This window comes from Echinops telfairi, unplaced genomic scaffold (genome assembly GCF_000313985.2).
Source record: "Echinops telfairi isolate 266 unplaced genomic scaffold, ASM31398v2 ScPeMD7_41;HRSCAF=154, whole genome shotgun sequence".
In the NCBI taxonomy this organism is placed as follows: Eukaryota; Metazoa; Chordata; class Mammalia; order Afrosoricida; family Tenrecidae; genus Echinops; species Echinops telfairi.
The window spans coordinates 739685-765370 of NW_022103939.1; the positions used below are offsets into that span (position 1 = coordinate 739685).

Genomic DNA, 25686 nt, shown 5'->3' on the forward strand with positions numbered 1-25686 from the left:
CTGTACTGTTATTGAAGAGATTCCAAGTCCTTTTCTTCTACTGAGATTCTGGTAGGTTCGAACTGCCAGCCTCTTAGTTGGCAGCAAGTTTGAATTTTTGTTCATGCATTAGTTAACATAACGTATTTCCTCAGGAAAGGAGACAAATAGGATTCCAGCTTGCATCTGTGGGGTGCCAAAGTGTGTGCTCTTCTTTTAGCATTATATACTCAATCTGCCAGGTTTGGATCACATCCTGGACCTATTAGTGCCCCCAAGAAAGCACCTTTTGGAAGCCTATTCTGAGTGCCTGGGTCCCACCAGCATACACCATAGGGTCCAGGGCTGGTGGGATGACCTTATACAGTACCTTGAGGAGAACAGGGATTAGGGGAATCCTTCTCCCGTCCACATTGGTGAAAAGATATCACAACAATGATGGTATTGAAAAAGAGGATGAGGATGAGGTGGGAGCTGCAAGTACTCAGGGCCTTTAGATGTTGCCTCAGCAGAGTTCAACTTCAGGACTGAGGGAAGAATCAAAGTATAGGAAACAAAGACCAGACCCATATCACTCCCACCCACATCCCAGGCCAAGGCCAATGGCTGGAATTTGTTATTGGTGATGTTATCACAAGCCAGACTGGTGACTCCCAAGTTAGATCACAAGCAATGTTCAGTCTTATTCCTTGAACAGTAGTAGTGTCTCCTGGAAGCCAGCACAGTCACTGGGCTGGTTAATAGACCCCTTCTGAGCACCATGAGTGCTGTGGAGGGATATTGAAAGGGATGGCAAATGGCAACAGTAGCTGACTATTGCTGTGCAAAGGAAGATGCCTGACTCCATGCCCATAAAGAAAGGAATGGCATAGATCTGAATAAAGCACTCAGACTGATCGCTTTGTTATCTAACTGGAAGATGGCCAGGATCTTATGCATGATGGTGGTAGCCAGGGCAATGTCAACTACAGCAAGGACACTAAGGGATTGATCCATGGGCCAGTGCAGGAAAAACTCATGCTGGATGATTATCAGGATGAGGAGATCAGCACCTGCGATTCTCAACCTGGGGGTCGCGACCCCTTTGGAGGTCGAATGACCCTTTCACAGGGGTCGCCCGATTCATAACTGTAGCAAAATTCGTTATGAAGTAGCAACGAAAATAATTTTGTGGTTGGGGGGGTCACCACAACATGAGGAACTGTATTAAAGGGTCGCGGCCTTAGGAAGGTTGAGAACCACTGCCCTAGACAATGTCCCTTCTCAACTGGAGAGGGGAGACCCCTCTTACTTTGTTCCTGGAGAGAAGTGTCTCTTATCTGTGCTTCAGGTGTCCCTCCTCAACTCTCACTTCCGGCTTCACTTCCTCTTTTTTTGACATGACTCTATGCTGCAGTTTTAATAAAATACAGTTTTAATAAAACCGTGGCTTAACTCTTAAAACAAACAAAGAACAAAAACAAATGAGCATCACCTTGATCTTTGAATTCACTTGAGGAGCTTTTTTTTGGGTCAGGTGACTATGAGGAGCCTTCCACTGGCTTGATTGATGTTTGCTTTCAGGGTCAATAAGAATAACACCATATTTCATCACCAGTAACGACCTTGGGGGGAAAAATGTCTGGGTGGCTTAGGAGCTGTTCTTTCAAAGCACAGCATGTTTCCACTGGACGCTCTCTTTCCTGGTCAGTCAGAACTCGAGGCACAAATTTCACAGCGAACCTTCTCATTCCTAAATCTTCCGTTAAAGTTTGTTGAACCCAGCTCCAAGATAATCCAGATAGCTTCCCCATCTCTTCAATGGTCCATTGTTGGTCTTCAAGCACAAGTGGACGAATTTTGTTGGCATTTTTGTCTGCTCAGGAAGTTGATGGTGTCCAGAATGAGGTTTGTCATCAATCACCATTTCATCTTTTTTGCTACAAGAAAACCACTCGTACACTTGAGTTTTCCCCTTAGCTGTTCAACACCACAGCAGTTTCTGTGGCATTTTTCCCGAGCAGGAGACAAATTTCAGAGCCACACACTGTTCTCTTATATCAGCCATAAAAACAGCAGCAGCAGCAGCAGCAACAACAACAACAACATAACGAGGTTTGAGCAAAACTGCTTTCATGAACAACAACAACAACAACAACATAACGAGGTTTGAGCAAAACTGCTTTCATGAACAACAACAACAACAACAACATAACGAGGTTTGAGCAAAACTGCTTTCATGAACAACAACAACAACAACAACATAACGAGGTTTGAGCAAAACTGCTTTCATGAAAACATTCACTGTGACCAGAGAGAACCTTCCCATGCAACGCCACTGGGTGCACTATCTCAAAAGTTGCTTGATGCTTCTTGTCTAGTGGGAAAACAGCATACGATGAAAGCAGAGTTTTTCTGGGTTTTTTTTTGGTACCCCTTCATTTGTTTCTCATAACAATACTTTTACATTTGTGAGGTTTTAACAGCGATTAAAATCTTGTATAACTCTATAACATTTTACATTTATTTTCTGTGAAGGAAAAAAGTGGGCAATATACTTTGCATAATTTTCCCACAATGGTTAATTCTATTATTTTTCTTTGAGTACAATATCACCCCGGTTACGAGTTTCTGTGTCACAGACTCTGTTTCCCTTCACCCTGCTTTTGCTCTTTATTCATGTCTTCTTCAGGGCTGGGTTGGAGGAGTGGTGATGAGTAGGGCTGATAACCGCAGGGCCAGAAATTCAAAGCCAGCAACTGTTGCTCAGGAGAAAGATGAGACTTTCTACTCTGGTAAAACGTTCCTGTCTCTGAAACTCACAGAGGCAGTTCTCCACAGAGTCCCTGTGAATCAGGATCGACTAGACAGCAGTGAGTTTGGCTTTGAGTTTTTGAAAGCTATTCTGAACACATCTCTAAGGACGAGAAACATGTGGGTCATTTATTTAAGTATGTGTTCCTTTCTGGCACTTAAAATATTTAGATAAATGACAGTATGCTCTCATTTAAATACTTTGAAAAGCTACACTGACTGCATTAATAGTTTCTTGGGGCTATGGCCTAGGAGGTTGGGGAAAACAGAGCGCTAAAAACAAGGAGTAAAATAAAAAAGAAAATGTTCTAAAATGGATTATGATAATGATGTACAACTCTTTATTGTAATTGAACTATTGAATGAAATGATATGTGAATTATATGCTAATAAAACTGTTACAAAATAAATAAACACTTTGAAAACCAAAACTGTATGATTCAAACCCCATGAAAATGAATTAGACCAGTTAGAGAGCATCAAAATATTTCAGAGTCTTTACTTTGCATTTTCTGTGCCTTCTTTTTACATAATTGACTTTTGGGCATAGAATTTTACATACAATAGGTTTTTGTATTCACTGAGTCTCATGAACTCTGCTTCATTTTATTTAACTCTGTGCATTATGATTACCACAGTGAGTAAACAGTTCTAGATTTATAATGAATTTAATTTGTAAGAAGTCTTATTTTCTACTTAATATTATAGAATCTTCAGCTGTCCATAATAATTACACTGCCATTCATCTAAAAATTACTTTGATTTCAAAAGTATCCAAATCTGTTTATAATAATATTAAATATTTTTAAAATTGCAAAAAATCAACATCTTAAAAATATTGAATTTTCCTTCTCACTCAACAACTTGACCTCTTTCTTTCCTTATTTAAGTTTTAGATCTGTCACAGCAGTCATTTTGTATATATGCCAACATTTTACTCTAATATATTCATTATGTTTGAAATTTTTTGAATGGGAATTTTTGTGTAGACTATTTTCTAATTAATGATAATTGATTAATAGGAAAATTCTCATTTTTGCTAATTTGAATTGCTTTCACCACTTTATTAATTATTATCAGTTATAAAAACTTGTTTCTTTGTGGTTGGCTTTTTAGGATAACCTTAAATTGTTGTATAAATATAATTTTGGAATATCCTTTCTAAATATTATACTTTTTATTTATGCTTTACTTTGCTAAAAAGTGAAATTATACTGATAATAGCCAGCCTCATTTTCCCTTTGATTTAATAAAAAAAACAAACTATACATTGAGAAGGATGCTGCCTTTGTGTTTATGAATTTAGCTAGCCTGAATGGGCCAATCCAAATTTTCTCTTTGTTTGATTTAATAAAAATCTTAAAATGTTAAGGTTTTAACTTTAAAAATGTTTAACAATTAAAATGCAGACTTTGTGCTATACAAATAAATCAAATTAATAAAGTATTTTATCTTATATTCTCTAAGAGTGTCAAATCATGAAAGGGTCAAGCCTCTTAATTTAGAATGGCCCCTTTGTTTTAGAAATATTTAATGTATAAATTATTATTCTTGTGCCATTTCATTTTATCATTTACTTAGCAAAGTTTTACTGAGAATCTTTTGTGTGCCTGACAATGTGATAGTCACACGGTTGTCTCTGTCTGTTCTTCTGACCAGAGAGTCTCACCTTCTCTGATGTGATAGGATCAGAGTTCAGCCTAATTTCCCTGACCCCTTCTTTAGTTATGAATCTTAGCCACTTCACAGGCAAAGAACATAAAGGGAGGTTAAAAATAAAAAGGCAAAATGGGAAATCCAAGGAGCAGGAACCTGAGTCACAGATGAGGACAAAAATCCCAGGAACATGAACTGCTTCCATCACCTCCTCTCAGTGCCATGTCATCTGCTGGTTTACTTATTATTACAGGAGAGGCCGGGAAGATGCTCTCAGGCTAACGCTGGCTTCTGGGTTGCTTCCTTTAGCTTGGCTCCTACTGCCTATGTTTGTCTTTTTAGTGCTCAGATGGAATCTCTTGCTCTTCTTACTCCTCCTAAAGTTTTGAATATAATCTGGCCCTGGTATGATCCTCTCGAGGCCTACCCTGAGATTCATCCAACTACCCAAAAGATAGGTTATTGTTTGATGCTAGCTGTGAAGTTCCCCCAGGGACTTTGGGTGCTTATCTTGGTCACTTGTAGGAACAGAATTACTCAGACCTACTCCCAGAGACTAGCTCCCGGATAGGCCATTCTATGTGGTTGAATTCCTGGAAGAAGATGTATTCTGCCTTCTATTTAGTCTGGGTTTACGCTCCACTCACTCTAGCAAGTAGAGTTGATACTGTTTTATGTGAAACATATGTGTCTAAAAAGTCAACATTGGTATGTAAAAATCACACAAGAAAGCAACAGGGTTTGTGGAAAATGGGATTAGTGTCAAAACAGAAAGTTCTTCCGCAACCACAGAAAGATAGAAAACTAATGAAGACAGCAGAAAGTTTTATATATTCTAAGTGGTTAAGAAAAACAAAGATAACTATATTATCACACAGATAGTGATTTATTATTGTATATCTTGTAAGTATTTCTGGAATTAAGGATATAAGGCAGTTCTAGTGAGTAAATAAATTCCAAAGAGTAAATAAATACCAAAAATCTCTGTCACGTTGTTTCAGAGAATTTTTGAATTTATTTATTCTTTGGAATTTATTGTGATTTTATTCGTGGCATGATGTGTTATAAATGCTTGAAAATATTGCATGGCTAATGAAAAAGACTATATATTGTTTATTTTTATGGAGATCTTGTTGACAATACCAATTCAAACCTACCTTTCCATAACTTTTCTTGATCATAGAATGTGAGAAGCTAAAGTATTAAACTTCTGAGTTTACTTGGCAGCTATAGATGGACATCTGACTCATTTTAACTAACCAGAAGGATGTGAGTAAACATAAGTTGAACCCGTATTTTTAATTATTCCCTTAATTTTTCCTGGAATATGAACTTGAACATGGGATTTTGTGGTCTGAGGGCAAACAGTGTGTGTGATTCAGCAACGCATGCTTATTGTGGCCTTCAAGTCATACCTCTTCATATGATGCATTATAATTCTGGATTCGCTGCCGGTGGCTATGACCCCACTTTGGAGGAGGTTGCATTTGGAGATGGGTTGCCTTAGGTAAATCTGCTGCATAAGACCTCTTTAGAGTCTTGAAAAGCAAGGATGCTACTTTGAGGACTAAGGTGCGCCTGACCCAAGCCATGGTATTTTCAGTGGCTCATATGCATGTAAAAGTACGACACTGACTAAGGAAGATCTGAGAACTGATGCATTTGAATTGTGGTGCTGGAGAAGAATATTGAAAGTATCATGGACTGCCAAAAGGACTAACCAATCTGTCTGGGAAGAAATGTGGCCAGAATGCTCCTTAGAGACAAATATGGCAAGATTTTGTCTTACATATTTTGGACAGGTTGTCAGGAGAGACCAGCTCCAGAGAAGAAGAACACGCTTAGTAAAGCAGAGGGAAAGCACAACAGAGGAAGGCCTGACACAGGGCCTGCAACAATGAACGTAAGCATCAGAGCAGTTGTCAGGATGATGCAGGGTACAGAGCAGTGTTTCACTGTGTTGTGCAGAGGGTAGCTCCAGGGCAGAACTGAATAGATGGCACCTAACAACAATAATTTTGTTCCAGGAGTGTTTCCTTGGGGGCATCTTTAAGATAAACTTACTATAAGGTGTGATTTAAGATACCATCCTTTGTTTCCCTTGGAGGTCCAGACTAATAACCAGACTCATAGCCATCCAGTCAATGCCTCCTGGCAACCCTCAGGGCTAGGGTGGAACGGCTGCCTGTGTTTCTGAGACTGTAAATCTTTATGGGAGTAGAAAGCCTCATCTTTCTCCCATGGAGCCAGTGGTGGTTTCAAACTGCTGACCTTGTGGTTAGCAGTCACGTGCACAATCACTACATGACCAGGTTTCCTTTTCTTGGGGAATGATTCACTAAAAGATAAAAACCACACTTCCATCAAAGCTATTGCTCAGTGTATAAGAGTCTCCTGAGGCAGAGAGAAATCCCAGGACCATTAGAGAGCACCTGACTCTTTACCTTACCAAGCACGATGCCCTTTCCCAGGGATAGTTCTCTCCAACCACATGTCCCAAATATGTAAGACAGTTTGGCCAGCCTTGCTTTATAAGGAGCATTTTGACAGTCCGTGTTACTTTTAATAATCTTTGCTAACACCAGAACTCAAAGGCATCACTTTTTTAATGGTCTTTTAAAATCATTGCCTATCTTTCACATGTTTATGAAATGATGGAAAATTCCTTGGCTTGGGTGTGCACCTTTGTCCTCAATGTAACATATCTGTTCTTTAGCCTTTAAAGAGCTCTCGTGCCACAGATTTGCCCAATGCAACACATTGTTTGATCACTTGACTGCTGCTTCCATGAACATTGATTATGGATTCAAGTAAGAGAAATTTATTGACAACTTCAATATTTTCTCTGATTTTCATTATGGTTTCTATGGGTCCAATTGTAAAGGCTGTTATTTTTTGTTGTTTACAGTAAAGTGTAATCTATATTGAAGGTTGCAATCTTTGAGTTTCATCAGTAAGTGCCTCCTTACTTACAGCAGCTAAGTTGGTGTTGTCTGCATAATTCAGATTGTGAATGAGCTTTTCTCCAATCCTGATCCTACAATCTTTTTCATATAGCCCACTTTCTCAAATTATTTGTTCAGCACACAGATTGAGTAAAGATAATGAAGGGATTTAACCCTGATGCATGCCCTTTCCTGATTTTAAATCATGAAATATCCCCTGACTTGATAAAACAACTAACTCTTGGTCTATTTACAGATTTTGCATGAGCACAATGAAGTGCTCTGAAATTTTTATTCCTCTCAATACTATTTGTAGTTTGTCATGATCCACACAGCTGGGTTCCCTTGCATATTCCATAAAACACTAGTAAACACTTTTATGATAGTTTCTGCCTTTAGCAAAGATCTGTCCCTAATTCTACATCCTCTTAGAATCAAGCTTGAATTGCTGGCAGTGCCCTATCAATTTACTGTGGCAACCATCTGTACATTCCACGTTCTGTTTTTAATGGATGTTTGCAACTGTTCATTTTCATCATGAATTGTGTCCTGTCAACAAAAGAAGATTCCTAAACTTTGCTCTATTGATGTCACTAATGTCAGGAGACGTGGAAGAAGAACTGATGCATTTCAATGACAGTGCTGCAAAGCACTAACACCTCTGTCTTGGAAGAAGTACAACCAGAACGCTCCTTAGAAGCCAGGATGGGAGACTTCATCTCACCTACTTTGGGCTTGCTACAAGGTGAAAGCAGTCCGTGGAAAGGACATGATCCTTGGTAAAGTAGAGGGTCGGTGAAACAGAGAAAGCCCATGACCAGATAGGTTGACACGATGGTCGCAACAGCGGGTTCAAACGGGAGAACAGTTGTGAGGACGGCACAGGGCAGGGTGGTGCTTTGCTCGAGCGGACACAAGGTTGCTCTGAGTCACAACGGACTCTGGCACCGAACCCCCACAACACCCTGAAGAGTCAGCTCTTCCCTGTTGCATTTTAGTGTCTTCTTATCCGAGAGCTCACCATCCAGTCCTCTCGGAGGTAATGCTCCACTGGTTTTCTCAATTCCTCTCTCAGAAGTGAGCCACTTATTTCTCTTCCTAGGTTCTTCTTGGTCTGGAAGCTCTGTGGAAACCCCCCACCATGGGTGACAGTGCTCGTATTTGAAATACTATGGTATAGTGTACAGCATGACAGCAGCATCTAGCCATCGCAGTCCAGCAAACGGACAGGTGAGTGGGAGGGAATTGCACCAGTGTGTGTAGTGAACATCATAAAGTTGGATATATCATGAAGGTAGAACTGACAGGTTTGCTGATGGGATGAATATGAAATGTGGGAAAAAGAGAGGTTGCCTGTGGTTTTAAGGATGGTATTGTTCTCTAGGAGACAAAATTTCATGGAAAAATTCCATTAGTTTTTAATCCTATTGTCCACAAGATTTTTGAAGCCACCTTGTATCAAAGTGTAGAATATTGGTGACTGACAATTAGATATCCATATGGCAAGAACCTCAAGGAGAAAGTGTTACAAAGACTTTCTCAGGGTCACAGTCTGATACAATTTAATGTCCCAGGCACAAGTCTGGAGGTCCAGTACAAGGACAGTCTTCCTCAGAGATTATCTACTACTCCACAGGTGGTTATGAGGGACTGATGAGACAATAGCGGTAGATGGCATGTAATGTGATTGTGATGTCTTTGGTATTTTAATTTCCATAAATCATGAGTTTTTCAGGTAGGTTATCACCTAAGGAAAAGGCAACAAATTTGGTAAGGATGCGAATTGTGCCTAGGCAGAAGGGCTAAACTCACGCTTAGTGTGAGTATGTATACAGGAGTCGGACAAAGAGGACTTAGGCAAAATGATTAACGAGGGGACAACACAGTGTAAGAATCTGAATGTATAGGTTCACTTCAAAAGCCTAACCTCTAATGGATAAAGTCTTGTGGTGTTGCTGGCATTCCCAAGGTTGGTGGAATGAAGTTCAAATTCTCTCCCCATACCGTCTGTGGATTCAGGGACCAATTTGAATTCTGTAGTGGACAAAGCTTGCCTCACATTTCTATGTTATTTGTAGTCAATTTAGGATTTAATTTACAGTCTCCCATCCCTCTTTTTATTGCGGCAATTTGCATAATAGCAAAAACATGAAAACAACCAAAAACTTTGGTACAGTCATACTATGGAATTTTATGCATCAATAAAGAAGACAATGATAACTCTCTTAAACACCACAAGACATGAACAAAACTGGAGAACATTATGCTTAGCCAGCAGTCAATCTTACAAAGAGAGACATTTAACATCACCATTGTTATAAGGAGAAACGAAGAAGAAGTGTTAGTTATACACCGATAGACAAGACTTTGGTGCTAACGAAGAGGTCAGGGCCTGGGGGAGCAGGGAGAGGGAAGGGCCGGGCTGTGGGGACCAAAAAGGGAGGTTTTAACATGAAAAAATAAAATAAAAATTGCTTCATGGAAAATGAAACTAAAGCTCTCCAGATTCCTTACTCCTCAGATCGAAATATTGGTCTGAGTGGCTCCAAAAGGAAGAAAAGTAAAACTGAAGTGGACGGGAAGTCTTTAATGACATGCAAGTTCATTTCAAACATTAGCAATAATAATAATGATTTTAGTTTCCTCTCTGTGAATAATGGGGATCCTAGATGGCATGATGAGTTATGCTTGACTGCCACCTACAAATGGATGGTCCAACTCCCACAAGAGCACACCAACACTAAGTGCTGGCAATCTTCTTCTGCGACGATGACAGCGGAGGAAACTCCAGGGAGGAGTTAGGCTGCAGCACCTGGGGTTGCCTGGAGTCAGCATGGACTCAACGGTAATGAGTTTGGATTGGCTTGAATGGACGGCCGATGCTCTGCATTGTGTTTGCATTTTCTCAACATCCTCGCTCCAATTCAACCCCCAAATCACTGCCGTAGACGATTCTGACCCATAACGACCTTGCAGGACAGAGTGGAGCAGCTCCGTGGGTTTCTGAGACGAAGCCGTTAAGCGAACAGAAGGTTTCATCTTGATCCCGCGGAGCGGTTGGTGGTTTCCAAGTGCAGACCTGGCAGTCAGCAGCCCAAGTCCTAAAGCCCAGTGCCCCACCAGGGCTCCTTCAATGTCCTACCTCTATAAAGAAAGAGTGGATACTCTCAGTGTTCAAGTGATTTCAAAAACAGCAAGTAAATTACAAAAGACACTATTGTCTTTTCCTTGCAGTTTACAAAAACAAACAACCAAAATAACAATAAAACTGGGATGTCAAGCACTCTTGGAATTCCTTGGCTGACAGGATTAAAGGGAAGATTTGGAAACTAGTTGTAGGCGGTTCACAGAGATTAACCCAAGGGAAGGACTCCTACTATCTCCTTCCATCTGTCACCTGTATTTGCTCTGTGTTAGCTGTATAGCATACTCACACATTGGCATTCTCCATAGCCTGGGAAATAAAGATCATTTTTGAATTTTACTTTGTAAACTTTTGTTCACTAGATAGTAACTGTGTGAAAATTGCAGGGAAAGAATCTGTTTGCGTTAGCATAAATTAGGTTGCTAATCACAGTTCAAAGTACTGTGATGATGGGGTAGGTGTCATATGCAAACATTAAGTCAACCTGCCAATCATATGGGAGGGAGGGTATTTTCCAGAAAAGGAAAACTGGGCAGATAAGTGAAGCTGTCCACGAGGCCAAATCAGGATAAAGTTAGTTTTCTTGATTCTCAGAGACCTGTATATTTAAGTGTAGTTCTATATTTACTGTCTACATTCATTCTCATACTGTAAAACATGAGGCAATCAATATTTTTCAAAATAAAATTAGGTTATTTACAGATTATTTTTTAAAACAAATATTTGTTGCTAGCTTCATTTATTTTCCTAACTTTAGAAAAACTTTCTATTATCTTGATTTCTGTTCTGTTTTGATGGTTTCATTCCTTTGATTTTGGCTTTTAATTCTTTTTCTTAACTTAATATAGAGACTTACATTATTTGTTTGAAATCTTTATTCTTCTCTAATACAAGTGTTTAAAGGTATAAATTTCACTGTAAACTACTTCAGAAGCATAGTACAATTGGATATGTTTCATTTTAATTTGTATTTAGTTTATGATACTTTCTAATTTCTTCTATCCTTTGTTCTTTGCCCATGGTTTACTTAGAAGTGTACAGTTTTATTTCCAGTTCGTTGGACATCTAACTTTTTTGGTTATGAGTTTTTAACCTACTTTTGCTGAGTTGAAGAACATACTTTCTATACCTCAAACTTTGAGATTTGCTTTATCCCACAGTGTATCACTTTTCCTGGAGAGATATTCATGTGTACTTGACAAGCATGTGTATTCTATAAATGTCAGTATATTCTTCTCGATAGTGTGTTTAGTTATGTTATCAATGATAGAGAATATCATAGGAAAATCTTCAACTATTACTGTGAAATTGTCAGTTCCTTCTCCCAGCTCAGGCACAGGCTTGAATAGCTAGCGTTTTGTAAAGAGAATGGGTCCTTTTCATTTTCTCCTGAATGTGTGTGGGAACTTTGTTCAGTCAGCTAAGCATCTGTGAAGAGTATCAGACCCCTCTATGGATCTCTCTCTTGAAACATCTCCCTGAAAACCGTTAGCTGGTCTTTCAGTAGGCTGCTCAACCGGGACAGCAGTCTCTCCTTAGGAGAGATGCAGCTCATTTTACATTTTTGCACAGGAGAAGGATTTTCCCTGTGCGCTTCAAATCAGGACACTCTCTCTTGGTAGGGAAACTTTTTTTTATTTTTTATGTGCAGGTAGTCCTCCCCAGGTAGAATTATCACCCCCCCTCCATGAGCTGATGATGGAAGAGTTTGGATGGGAATACCTCCAGCCAGGTAAGGACAACACTCATTCGCACACCCTCTCCTTAAAGTTCTGAACATTCTAATGAATAAATGCTTCTAAGTTTAGAGTTTTCAACTGGTTGTTTTTCAAAGTTACATTATGTTTTCTTGGGGGAAAAAATCCCAAAACTTCACTTTCTCACTCTGTTATATCATTGTCTCTTTGTTGGGTGGTGGTGGTGGTAAATGTTTGCATTTCCTATTGCATTTGGCCAAGTGTTCTTCATACTTGAACTCCCAAGTTTAAAGCTTTATAGTTCTAATTTAAACACCCAGCCTAATGTATTTCTGTGTTCTCATAGAGGAAGGACTCCACCCCAGCCACACGGTTACCTGGAAGCAATCTCTCCTTGGTAGGGTTTCCACATAAAATAGAGGACACAGATTAAACTTGAATTTCAAATAAACAACAAATGTTTTGTTAGTATAAATAGGGCCCCGATAATGCATGGAATGTGGTTTAACAAAATAAAAAGTTTGCTTTATAAAACGTTTGCTATTTGCCTGAAATTCAAATTTAACAGGATGTACCGGGGTTTTTATTTGCTAAATTGGGCAACACAGCCCACTTGTCCGTTTGGATTGTGTCATTTGGCTTGGGCCATCACTGTCACTTATTCCAGTGCTTGTGTGCTCTCTCTCTGTCTTACACACACACACACACACACACACACACACACACACACACACACACACTTCACTCATGATAAAAATTTCCCTCCAGTAATCGCCTGTATATTTTGATGCAGGTAGGTTTAGAATCTGTTTGGATTCTCTTTATTTACACAAGGAAGATCGTATTGCATTAAAGTCTTAAATGAAGATATTTTTAGTTCATGATCTGTCTTTCAGGAAACTGCTTGGCTCAAATAAAAATTACCTCCAAATGTAGTGAGACAGGTCAGTCTTTGTCAAACCACAGAAGAGTTTCTTTTGCAATTTTCCTTACATACTTAATAATTATTATACTGATTCTTCTAGAAGAAACATCTGCCATCTTTCCAGTTAAAAAGCTGCTGGCAACATTTTACAGCAGTTTATATTTATATAACAGTTTGTACTTATAAAGTTAGTATACCACAAAACTTATCCTTTTATGTATAAAATTCAATGATTTTTTATTTTGTTCTCCAAGTCGCCATAATGCCACGGTAATTGGATCAGGAGAATCTTCCAACATTATGAATAATCCATCCTGGAGTCAAAATTCCATCTTTGATAATGTGTAATTTGGCATAGTAATAAAGAAAACATTTTTTCCAACATTCTGTTCTCACTGTCCACAAATGTATATTATTTCTCTTCTGTTCCCCATTAGAAACATTGGTCTTCTTTTATTCCTAGTGAACCATATTTTCTAAATTTATTGTAGAATTTAAATAATGTTAAATATTAAAAAGACAGTGGTAGGGATAATCTTCTTAATCCTCAAATGCAACTTAAGAGTTGCAAAAAAATTTTTTTTGTTTGTTTTTACCATGCTTTTACCAATCTGGAGGACGTTATGCTGAATGAAATAAGTTATTCACTAAAGGACAAATATTATAGGCTCCCACTCTTATAACAAGTTAAGAAAAGATTTTTATAGAGAGAGAAGCGTTCTTTGATGGTTGCCATGGGTCAGTGAGTAAGGGAAGGTAACTCACTAACTAAAGGGTAATCATACTTGGATGACGGGGAAAATATTGTAAAGAGAAGTAATACAGGATTTCACCTAATCAGATCTTGAAGAGCCACGGTAGAGTAGCGCTTATGTTTGGGTTTGCTAACTGCAAGGGCAGTGATTTGAAACCAGCAGCCATTCCTTGGGAGAAAGACAGGCTTTCTACTGCTATAAAGAGTTGCAATCTCAGAAACTCAGAGGGACAGCCTTACCCTGGCCTATAGCGTCACTCTGAATTGGCATTCACATCATGTCATTGAGTTTGGTTTTAATTATACATGACTCCTTTATTGTAATTTATTCATTTTTAAATCCATTTTGAGACTGAGTAGAGAGGATTAAGAGCAGGGGCGATGGGACTTGACTGCTTATTCTCTTCCTATTCAAGTTCATATCGAAAGTATAAAGTCTAAAAATAATATAGTATTTGCTTCTTATAGTTGTTATAAGGATTAAATGAGTTGGTATTTGTGAAATGCTTAGAACCGTGTCTTGCCCAGAGTATATGCTATCTAAGATAAGTTATTTAATATGTATCAGTGTTCCTAGGATTTGGGAGAAGTGGTATTCCAACCCAGTATGGTTGGGTCCCCCAAACCAGATCTAATGTTCTGTCATTTAAAGTTGGGTCACTTCCTGGACGCATCAATACCCAATCTTAGCACCTTCTGGAGGCCCACTCTGAGTTCCTGGGTCCTAAGGGCATAGACCATGGGGTTAAGGGCTGGAGGCATGACATTGTGTAGCACATTGAGGAGAACAGGAATGAGCGGAACCCTTCTCCCTGCCAGGTGGGTGGCAGATACTACAACAATGGCTGTATAAAAGAAGAGGATGAGGATGAGGTGGGAGCTGCAAGTACTCAGAGCCTTTGATGTTGCTTCAGCAGAGTTCAGTCTCAGAACTGAGAGGAGAATCAAAACATAGGAAGCAAACACCAGACACATGTCACTCCCTACCACAACCCAAGCCAAGGCTAATTGGTAGAACTTGTTCACGGTTATGTCATCACAGGCCAAACTGGTGACTCCCAAGTTAGAGCACAGGCAGTGCTCGATCTCGTTCCTCGAGCAGTAGTGTCTCTGGGCAGCCAGTACAGGCACTGGGATGGTCAACAGACCATTCCTGAGCACCATGGACAGTGTAGCTTTGACCACAAACATGTCAGTCACTATGGAAGGGTATTGAAGAGGATAACAAATGGCTACATATCTATCCACAGCCATGCAGAGGAAGATTCCTGACTCCATGCATATAAAAACGTGGATGGCATAAATCTGAGTGAAGCATTCAGGGAGGCTGATGGACTTGGCATCTAACCAGAAGATGGCCAGGATCTTGGGCATGATGGTGGTGGCCAGACCAATGTCCACTATAGCCAAGACACGAAGGAATTGATACATGGGCTGGTGCAGGGCAGGCTCGTGGTGGATAGTGATCAAGATGAGGACATTGGCGCCTACAGCTAAGAGGTAGAGCAGGACCAGTGGTGGGGAGAGCCAGTGTTGCCATTCATGAATGCCAGGGAATCCCAGCAGGATGAACTCAGACACTTGAAATCTTGAGCTATTGGTTATACTCAGGGTGGTATCCATGTTATGAGATATGTTCCTCTCAGCATCTGCCTATGAATAAATGGGAAAATAAAATAAAGTCTTGGTTAGCTCAGCTGAAGGCTAAGGTGTGTACATATATAATGCATTCTTGTTGGTCATATTCTTGTTCAAGTCCATTTAACCCCCTGAAAGAATCCTGATAAGAAGAGACAGCTGAAACAGGTTCTAAGTTGTAGATTATTGCAGAATGAAAAAGAAGAATTATCGACTTCATAATTTTTAGCGGTAGATTGTGTTCATGGGAAACATGAACCCCAAAGCAGGGGGTATGGACACTAGTAAGAATGGGATTTTTCCGGAAGTTAAATGAGAGGGTAGAGATGTGCTTTCACCCTTGGAGATCTGCAAGGAGAGAATAAGCAATGAGAATGAGACTGCTTTTTAATCATTTCACTGGGGGCTCGTACAGCTCTTATCACAATCCATACACACATCTATGTGTCAAGCACATTTGTACATTTGTTGCCCTCATCATTCTCAAAACATTTGCTTTCTCCTTGAGCTTTTAGTATCAGCTCCTCATTTCCCCCCTCCCTCCCCACTCCCCCATCCAAGAATTCTTACTATACTCTTTTTTGCAAACAAAGTTCTCTTACTGGCAAATAGTTTTAGACAAAAACCATGCCATTTGATTAATGTTACTAATCACATATATGCCCCAGTTTGTGCTTGAGTATAAACAAAAATCTGTCCAATGAAGAAATGCCTGGTTATAACCAAGAAAACTCCTCAAACCCATTCCACTCTGTAGGATGAAGTCAGACTCAACATGGTATCTATGGGTTTAAAAAATTTTAATCACATATGAGGAAGCAGAGGCTAAATAACTAGTCTAGATAAGAATTATATATTGAAATCAAGAATAAGTGATAATTCTACTGCAGACATTTTAAGCCTTTGCATTTAATTTCAGCACTCTTTCCAGTAAGTTATCAACAATATCCTTTAGACACCCTATTTAGTTCCTCTTCCTGTTTTGAAAATAATGTTGAAGACATATTTGAAGTTACATATTCCAATAAATTTTTTTCATTAAATATATAGGGAGTCAAATTTCTCTATAAACTTCAAGTGTCTTCTGGATTTCTGTATGCTATCGTTTGGAAATGCAGGAGGCATTTTTTTTCCCTTAATTTTTTATGCCTCACTCTTTAAATAAATATTTAATGGAGACACATTTGTTAAGCCTTAAACAAAGATGAGACGAAGATAAAAGGCGCATCATCCAGATGAGTGAGATCATTAGTAGCAAGAGGTCAAATGGCATCCAAGGTTTTACAGCAAGGTACCACTTAAATGGGAGATGGAGTATAAGGGAGACTCATATCTGCCACATGGTGGCAGATCACTATGTAATAGTTGCAAGGAGGACTACAAGAGTGCAAAAGGGATCAGGACTGGGATGCACACACTATCCTAAAGAAACAAATTTACCAGATTGGTTCAAGGCTGTAGGGACCAGCCCCACAGTCATAGGGGTTCTGAGGAAACAACTGTGCAATGACAGAAAAAAGAATAGAAAAGTGGGGCACAGGGGACTGATCTACAATATTGGGAGAAGAGTTTGGAGTTTATTCAACAATTGGGTTATGTAGTAATGAGGCTTGCAAGCATCCAGTTAACACACACAACAGAAAGGGCAGCGTGTTAATCTTGGATAATCTGAGCTCTTTAGGTAAATCTCTTTTGTCTTTTTGAGAGACAAAAGGAGTCAATCGCTCTTTGGTGAGAGGGACCAAAGAATCTAATTACTCTTACAGACAGGCCTCCTTTCACTGCAAACCCGTGGAGCCAGGCGCCTATAGAAGACAGTTTTATATTTCCAATTTAATGGAAGGTACTTTGTAGAGAAATCTTTTTCCCTGGTGAATGTGTATTTTCAGGCCTAGCAATAGTCTTGGGAATATGGAGGTTTTCCTTAAACACTAGTGCTGGTTTTCCAAACCCTGTCGTCACGAGTATAGAGAGTGGGCCACTTACACTTTTTCCCAGGTTCTCAATTTCCCACACAGGGCAATTAAGACACAGCTCTTGATTATATGGACTTCAAAATCCATCCAGAGAGCACCCAGGCAGGCAAGTCTCTAAGGGTTAGGGTGCCCCTCCCTGGCTGGTTAGGGGAGTGGTAGTAATCCACTTTCAAATTCACTCTGCCTGAGGGAAAAGCTTTACACATTTTGGGTTGGTGGTCAGAAATAAATCAATGGAAGTTGAATCTACGTGGAGAGTCAAAAATGGACTTTGGGATTTCAGTATAAACTGTAGCTTTCTACAAACCTAGGGCTCAGAATTTCAGCTCTTATACAGATAGTAAGTTCTCCTTTGCCTACTGAGCAGAGGCTAAAGAACATGAATAAGAAAATGATTTCCCCAACTGTTCTCCTCTCCCTTCTCTTGTACCTTCAGTTCTTCTTTATTCCTTCATTATTGGATCAAGGAGGAGTGCCAGGGTCGGGTAAGCTAACACCATCAACTGCTCCTTGTCAGACGATTGGAAGTTTGAATCTACCAGAGAAGTGCATCAGAACCCACCACAGTGGGGTGAACCAAGAAGGGAACATAAAAGTTCAGCAATGGGAACAAGGCAAAGCCACAAAACCTCCAAAGAGCCCCCAGAATAGACTTCAGGCCAGGAGGGGCAGTTCCAAGAACCCCCCAGGACCAGTGCGAAGATAGTCATAAAGGTCAGTAGACAGATCTGGAATTATGTATGTTTTTTTCTTTTTTCTTCTTCTAGTTATTATTATTATTTTTTCTTTTCTCTTTTTATTCAATCTTTTGCTTTGTCTCTGTTTTCTGTTGGTTTGCCTACCTATGTACGATAGGGATGGGAAGCAAGCCCAAGCAAAAAGCAATGGATTGATGGTTCCGGGGTGATTTGGGAGGAGGAGGAGGCAGTGGAAGGGAGCAGTGAGCAAACCGTGCCATAGACAGGGGAACAACTAGGGAATTAAAATCAATAACGAGGAGGACTTAGATAACCTGGGGGTATTGAAGCAACAGCAATTTAGCTGAGAGGAATTGCTAAGAGGCAGAAGGAGGGTGAGCATGATGATGGGACAGGAGGAAGGTAAAAGGAAACAGAGGAAAGACCTAGGAAGCTATGGATAGAGGTATAAACATAGGTGTGTACATATGTAAATATATGAATTCATAAAATTGGAGGTATTGGTATATGCACATATATTTATATGGCAATATTTTGAGGAAGTAGATGGACTTTGAACCTCTGCTCAAGCCCTCCCTCAATGCAAAAACACTTTGTTCTAACAACCAGGCATTCTGTGATGCTCACCCTCCTGTCATGAATGCTGAGGACAAAATGGGTGCACAAGAAATTGTGGTGAAGAAAGCTGATGGTGCCTGGCTATCAAAATATAGCATCTGGGGTCTTAACGGCTTGAAGGTAAACAAGTGGCCATCTAGCAGAGAAGCAACAAAGCCCACATGGAAGAAGCACACCAGCCTGTGTGAGCATGAGGTGTCGACAGGTTCAGGTAATAGGCATCAGAATACTCCAAACAGACAAACAAAAATATATTGTTGAGAACAAGGGGGGAGGTCACAACAGAGACCCCAAACCTATCTGTAGACCATGGGACATCCCCTCACAGAAGGGTCACAAGGAAGGGATGAGTCAACCAGAGTGCAATATAGCACCGATGAAACACATAGTATTCCTCTGGTTACTTGAGGCTTCCTCACCCCACACTATCATGACCCTAGTCCTGCCTTCCACTTTGCACTACACCTGAGTCTGTACACTGGTATAGACTAAGAGCTCATGATACACTGAATCCAGAACAGAAGTGGGAGTAGTGATACCAGGAGGGTGGGGAGAGGAAGGGAGGAAGGGAAAACCAATCGCAACGATCGACACATAACCACCAGTGTCAGTGTAAGATATGAAAATAATAATTTATAATTTATCAAGGATTCATGAGGGGGGAGGGGAGGAAGGAAAAAAGAGGAGCTGACACTAAGGCTCAAATAGAAAGTAAATGTTTAAAAAATAATGATGGCAACAAATGTACAATTATGCTTGACACAATTGCTGTTTGGAATGTGATAAGAGCTGTAAGAGCCCCCAATAAAATTATCTCAAAAAAAGTCCTTGTGATCTACATTTGAAAACTCAGTTATTGAAAATCCTATGAGACATAGTTCTATTCTGAGATACATGAGGTCACTATGAGTTCCGTTTGACTGGATGCAACCTGATTGATTGGGTTTTGGGAGTGGGTGGTGTTCAAGGAAAAGGATTTAGACAGAGGGTGTTTCACCAACATCTGGGCTTAGATAATAGGCACATAATTTTTAGTTGGTAATGATAAAGCAATGAGAATATCACAGGATAAATGGCTTCCCCTTGCTTGAAGAATAAAGGGAACCTGTGGCATTCAGTCTTATTTTTTTTAGTTGGTTAGTATTAGTTCTTTCATGATGCCATGTTTGGAGTTTATAAATCTTTCCTGGTTTTCATGGTATCAAATCAGTCAATTGTTTTAAAAGAATACCTTTAGAGTGAAAATTTAAATATATGTTATTCAAAAGTCAAAGTACTATGATTATAAAGTCATATCTCTCAAGGGGAAAAGAGCTTCTGTCCTCATTGAGGGGTCATGAAACTTTGTGCCTCATTCTTCTTTCACCATTGGTCCTTCTTGGTCTTACATTCTTGATTTTGTTCATTCTTACTTTGTTGGCAAATGTATTCAAGTAATTGAATCAGAAAGTGTACTTGGGAAATATGCAATATACCTTGGATATCTGAGAATTTATGTCTTACATGTGTCTTCCTTGTTTTGTCAAATATCTAAGCTTCAATATTTTCTTTCCCAAATCTCTGTCTTTGCTTCATTTAATAGCATTAAATGTAAGATTGAGGCTCCATCCTCTGAGAAGAATGAATATGCTATCTATTGACTATTATAATCATCGCTCAGGAATTCACTGCCCATGAAATTGGTTTAACAAAAAAGAAATAAAATATAATGAAGGAAAAATAACTGTAAATCAAAATAGCAATAACCAAAGATAATTGAACTTAATTTTTTTGGAATATTTAATTTTCCATATTTCTTTTTGTGTATATGTTTTTTTTTACACATTTGAAATTTCATGTAAATAGAACTTTCTACTTTTTCCTGTTGCTTAGCATATTATGTAAGGACTTCTCAATACACTTCGACAATCTTTATAAACATTATTTTGAATGATTACATTAGATGTTATCATAGACCATATGCCCATCTTTATTTGACTTAGCATGCTGCTTTTATAGTATTTTTGGTAAAAGAATATAAAATGTAATTTTTTCAGACACAGGGAATCCAGGACAGATAAACCCCTCAGGACCAATAATAGAAGTAGCAATAACAGGAGGGTAAGGGTAAGGTGTGGGGAGGAAGGGGGAACTGATCGCAATGATCTACATATAACCCCCTTCCAGGGGGACAGACAACAGAAAGGAGAAGGAAGACAGGTCAGTGTAAGACCTACGGAAAAAAAATTATCAAGTGTTCATGAGTGAGGGAGGATGGGGGAGGGGAAAAATGAGCTGATACCAAGGGCTTAAGTAGAAAGAAAATGTTTTGAAAGTGATGATGGCAACATATGTACAAATGTGCTTGACACAATGGATTGTGATAAGAGCTGTACGAGCCCCCAATAAAATGATTTTTTTTAAAAAAGTAATTTTTTTCTTCTAAAACTATTTGTTTTTCCTTCGTGTTTTTAACTTTTTATTTTGTAAGTTTAAATTGGATTCTTTAACCATGAACTTATGGAAGGCATTCTGGCTGTGAAGTTTCTAAATTTATATGAAAAGTTTTATCTGTATTTGCACTATTCTGGGCAAAGGATATGTTCAGATTTCATCAAATTATCAAAACATTTCATGACTCAAATAAGAAACCAAAGCAAAAAATTTGAATTAAAAATTGCGATTAATATTCACTTTTAATTTTAATAATTGATTTGGTTTTGTGAAATAACTTTTTAACAATTTATGCTGCCAATGAAAGGTGTATAAATAAATTCATTTCATGTAATTAAGCAATGACTTCTACATCTTTTTCCAACTGATTTATTTTATTTTATTATTATTGCTTCTGTCACATTAAATTTTTTAATGAAAACATTTAAAATATTATTTTTAATGAAAACTACACTTCAATGTCTAAAATTCTATTTCTGAAAAACCAATTTTTTTGGGTTATTTTTGGACTAACATTCAACTGAATTAGAATTATAGTTTTATAAAAAACCTTTGCACACAATGCTAGTTTTCTCTTATTTTCTTTTTCTTTTCATTTATTTAAAGCTCATTTTATGTGTTTATTCTTTCAAATTAATCTTAGAATGCCTGTGGTGAGTTCTAGTATGGCCCATGTTTAGATGGATTTTGTTAAATATGTAAATCAATTTTGATTAAAAAAAGAGTTGACATCACTATGCTTTAAGTTTCTTTTTTCAGCATATGGGCTGTCTCTGCTCTTACTTAAACCAAACCAAACCAACAAAAACCTTCTAATAAAATTTGGTACTTCTGCATTGTTTTCACGATAAATATTAATATTTTAGAAATTTTTTGTGCAAATATGATTGTTTTCTTCTACTGCCTGATAGGACTCTATTGTGGTTTATCATTTTTAGTATTATTCAATTGTATTTTGAGTTTATTCACTTTGCTAAATTCTTGCCATGTTTGCATTGGTCGCTTAGTGATATAGTTTTCCTGTGTTATAACAAATAGTTGGTTGTTGTTGGTAAAGTAAATATTGTATTTATTGTTGTGTGTATTGTAACCATATTTCTTTTGTTATTTTGTCTTACCTATTGTCTATTTGTTAAGCTCTTGTCAATTTTTAAAAATTTCCTGTTGATATTCTTTTTAGGTAGACAAATATTGCTTACAAATAGTTATATTTTCCTTATGTCTCACTGAAATGGTTGGAAATTTATCATCAATATAAAATAAATGTGATTGCATACATTTTTAATTAGCTGATTACATTTAATGGGAATTCAGGTTGAATTAACAGTGTGATATTTTAAAAGTTATATATTTTTATCAAATGTAATGAAATTGTCTTTTGTTTTTAATAAATGATTTAGTTGATGTCAGTGATTTTTAAGTAACTTAAATATGTATTTATATAATATATATGTTTTTCACTCTAACAGCTATGTACTATAATCAATGCTTATTTTATATTTTCTTTCTACTTTTCTCTCAATGCTTGCTTTTGGTAGTTTATTAACTCCCAGTTCCCCAACTCTTTCTTTATCTGAGCCTAATTGGACTTATTGATTCTTGAATTTACTTTTTCATTTGGGTGTATTTAATCTAGAATTTATAATTCTAGACCTCTTGGTTTATCATTAATCTATATACCATTGTAAATTGCATGCTTTTTCTTTGTTTTATCAATGATTTTGTTTTGTTTTATTTTCAAAGTCTTTAACTGGAAGGTCCAATATTCTGGAGTATGATCACATTTAGAGTACAGAGCTTGTATCTCTACTTCCGATCACATTCCTTAGTTCCTCCAAATGTGAAGCATCTAAGAGAAGGAATACATTGAATGTAAAGAATCAAACAAGGAAAGCCAACCATGGAAACCAAAGATAAGGTATATGGGCAAATTCAGAAATCAGGGCAGAATTCTACAAAAATCAGCCACATCCACCCGATATCTCACCTCTGGTGGTAGGTACTTACTATTTCAGGAGGCACTGTGAAGAGGCTCTCTGGTTGACACTGCCTTCTCTTCTAGTCTCTGGTGCTCAGCTTTTTACTGTTAGAACAGCGCTAGGCCTTTCCTTGCCATCCCTGGAGTGTGGACTTGAATATATATTAGATTCCTCAAATGGTCTGGACCTGTTGTGCTGCTTTTTAGCCCCTCCCCAGTTTATTCCAAGAATTCTCCAAGGCTCTACTCTTGGGGCTTAGTCAATTAATTTCTGTGAGTAGCTCCAGTCAGCCGGAGTCCCAGGGCCGTCCCACCAGATGAACAACTTTCCATTCCAGTCTTTTCTGGCTTAAATAATTCTTTTCTGTTGAGTATTGCCTATTATTCTAGGAAGACTCTGAAGTCTATAAAACTCAAAATATATCTTTACTTTCCAGATATTGCCCCAATCTTAAGAATTTCTGCCAGTATTCTTTAACTAGAAAAAGCTAGTGTTGTAGGCCCAGGCATCTGTATACCCCAAATATATTTTTCTGTTATTATGAACCTTTGAGTCCATTTTGACTCACGTGACCCCGTGTGCAACAGAACGCTGTCTGGTCCTACACCATCCTTACCATTGTTTTTGTGCTTGAGCCCGCCATTGCAGCCGGTGTCAATCCATCTTGTCAATGGCCTTTTTTTTTTTTTTCACTGTCTCTCTACCAAGCCTGACATCCTTCTGCAGGAACTGGTCTCTCCTGACAACAGGTCTACAGTACCTGAGATGAAGTCTCACTACCCTTGCCTCTATTTGTTTGTTCTTTTGGCAGTGCATGGTACTTTAATAGTCTTTGCCCACCCCCTAAACATAGTTAGATAAAATGTCAACTTTCCCCCCACTTAGATTCTTTTCGTCATGAACTGATAAGGGCCCAACGGGGGTAATATGTTTCTATTTTACAGTATCTGTTGCCTCAGCTGGTGATCTTTCTCTGATAGCATGCTGGTGGTGGAGGTTTGTTGGAACCACTCCCAGGCAAGTATGACACAGACATATGTCACTTCTCTTAAAGTTTAGCAGCTTTTAATGAATACATTTATTATTCTCAATTTATAGATTCTACTGCTTGGTTTTCAGAGCCATGCTGACAATTATTTTTTTCCAATTTTATTATGGTTTCCTGGAAAAAGATTAAGCCTCCTTACATTGGTATGCCATTGCTATATATATATAAAATGACATTTCCTCAGTATTATGTTTGACCAAATATTCTCCATACGTGGGGCCTCGAGTTTATCGTCTTTTAGTTAGCATTCATACACCTCTAATATAGTCCCCTAGTGCCAGAGGGGAAGGGCAACACCCTCAGTCACATGGGTACCTGGAAGAAATTCACTCCTTGTATAATTTCCAGATCAAATAGAGGGCATAATCAAGTTTGAATCTTAGATAAACAACAAATACATTTTAGTTTAAACTTGCCCCAATACTGCATAAAACATGATTTTACAAAATGATTATTTACTCTGTCTAAAATTCAACTTTTAAAGGACACCCTGTGTTTATCTTTGATAAACATGTTAACATTATCTCCTTGTGTTAGCCTGGGTTCTCTAGAGAAGCAAAACCAGTGATTATATACACATACACATACACACACATACCCTTCTCTCTCTCTTTCTACGTGTGTGAGAGAGAGAGAGAGACAAAGAGATGGAAGACAGAGAATTAAAAAAATAATCTATTGGGGGCTCATCTGTGGGGTCAAAGGGAAGAAGGAACCCCACAAAACACCACAGGTTCAGTAGGCGCAATTGTACAGTGATAACAAGTAGAGGTTATAGTAAAGTCATAAAGAGCATGAGAGTTAAAAGATGGAGTCAAGTAATGGAGTCAGATGCAATTCATGGTAGCATTGCTCACCTCAGCCCCACTTGATGGTCCTCGTAGAGGGGGCTTAGCCGTCAGAGTAGGCGCAGCTGCCTCATCCTCCTTAGCCACCTCTCAGCCAGCCACCCCCTGCCAGCTACCCTTGTCCTTCCTCAGCTGCCCTCAGCCAGCCACCCTCCCAAGAACCAGGGAGCCTCCTTATTTATTGCTAACCACGCATCATATTACTTTACGGGGATACATCACAGCATTACGCGTCACAGAGTGGGGCAGTACAATTCCTCCTTGAACAGGTTTGATCATTCTGGTGTCTCATACAATAAAGCAGGCAATTACTATCCTGGGAGGCATGCAAGCCCCCTGATAGCAGATAACAACCTACGTCATAGAGAGGGGTTGTAACATAGGCAATACAAGCAATAGGAGGGGGATGACCTGGGGGTGAACGTGCAATAGTAAGAGGAGGGAATAGGGGGGCATGTGTGGCAAGATGGTAACCTAAGCTTAGTCATCTTAGAGTGGTCCCGGGCTTGCCTATGGGTACTACTTCAAGGGAACAATAACAGAAAGGAATGGGC

The 25686-nt window shown here is 38.7% G+C and overlaps 1 protein-coding gene and 1 pseudogene across 1 annotated transcript; both read right to left on the reverse strand.

Moving 5' to 3' along the window:
- Positions 1–244: 244 nt before the first annotated feature.
- Positions 245–5950, reverse strand: LOC101647187 (annotated as a pseudogene).
- An 8601-nt stretch (positions 5951–14551) lies between these two features.
- On the reverse strand, positions 14552–15517 carry LOC101646867 (olfactory receptor 688-like). Its single transcript, XM_004717122.1, has one exon. The coding sequence runs from the start codon at positions 15515–15517 to the stop codon at positions 14552–14554; it is 966 nt and encodes a 321-aa protein (XP_004717179.1).
- Between the last annotated feature and the right edge of the window lie 10169 nt (positions 15518–25686).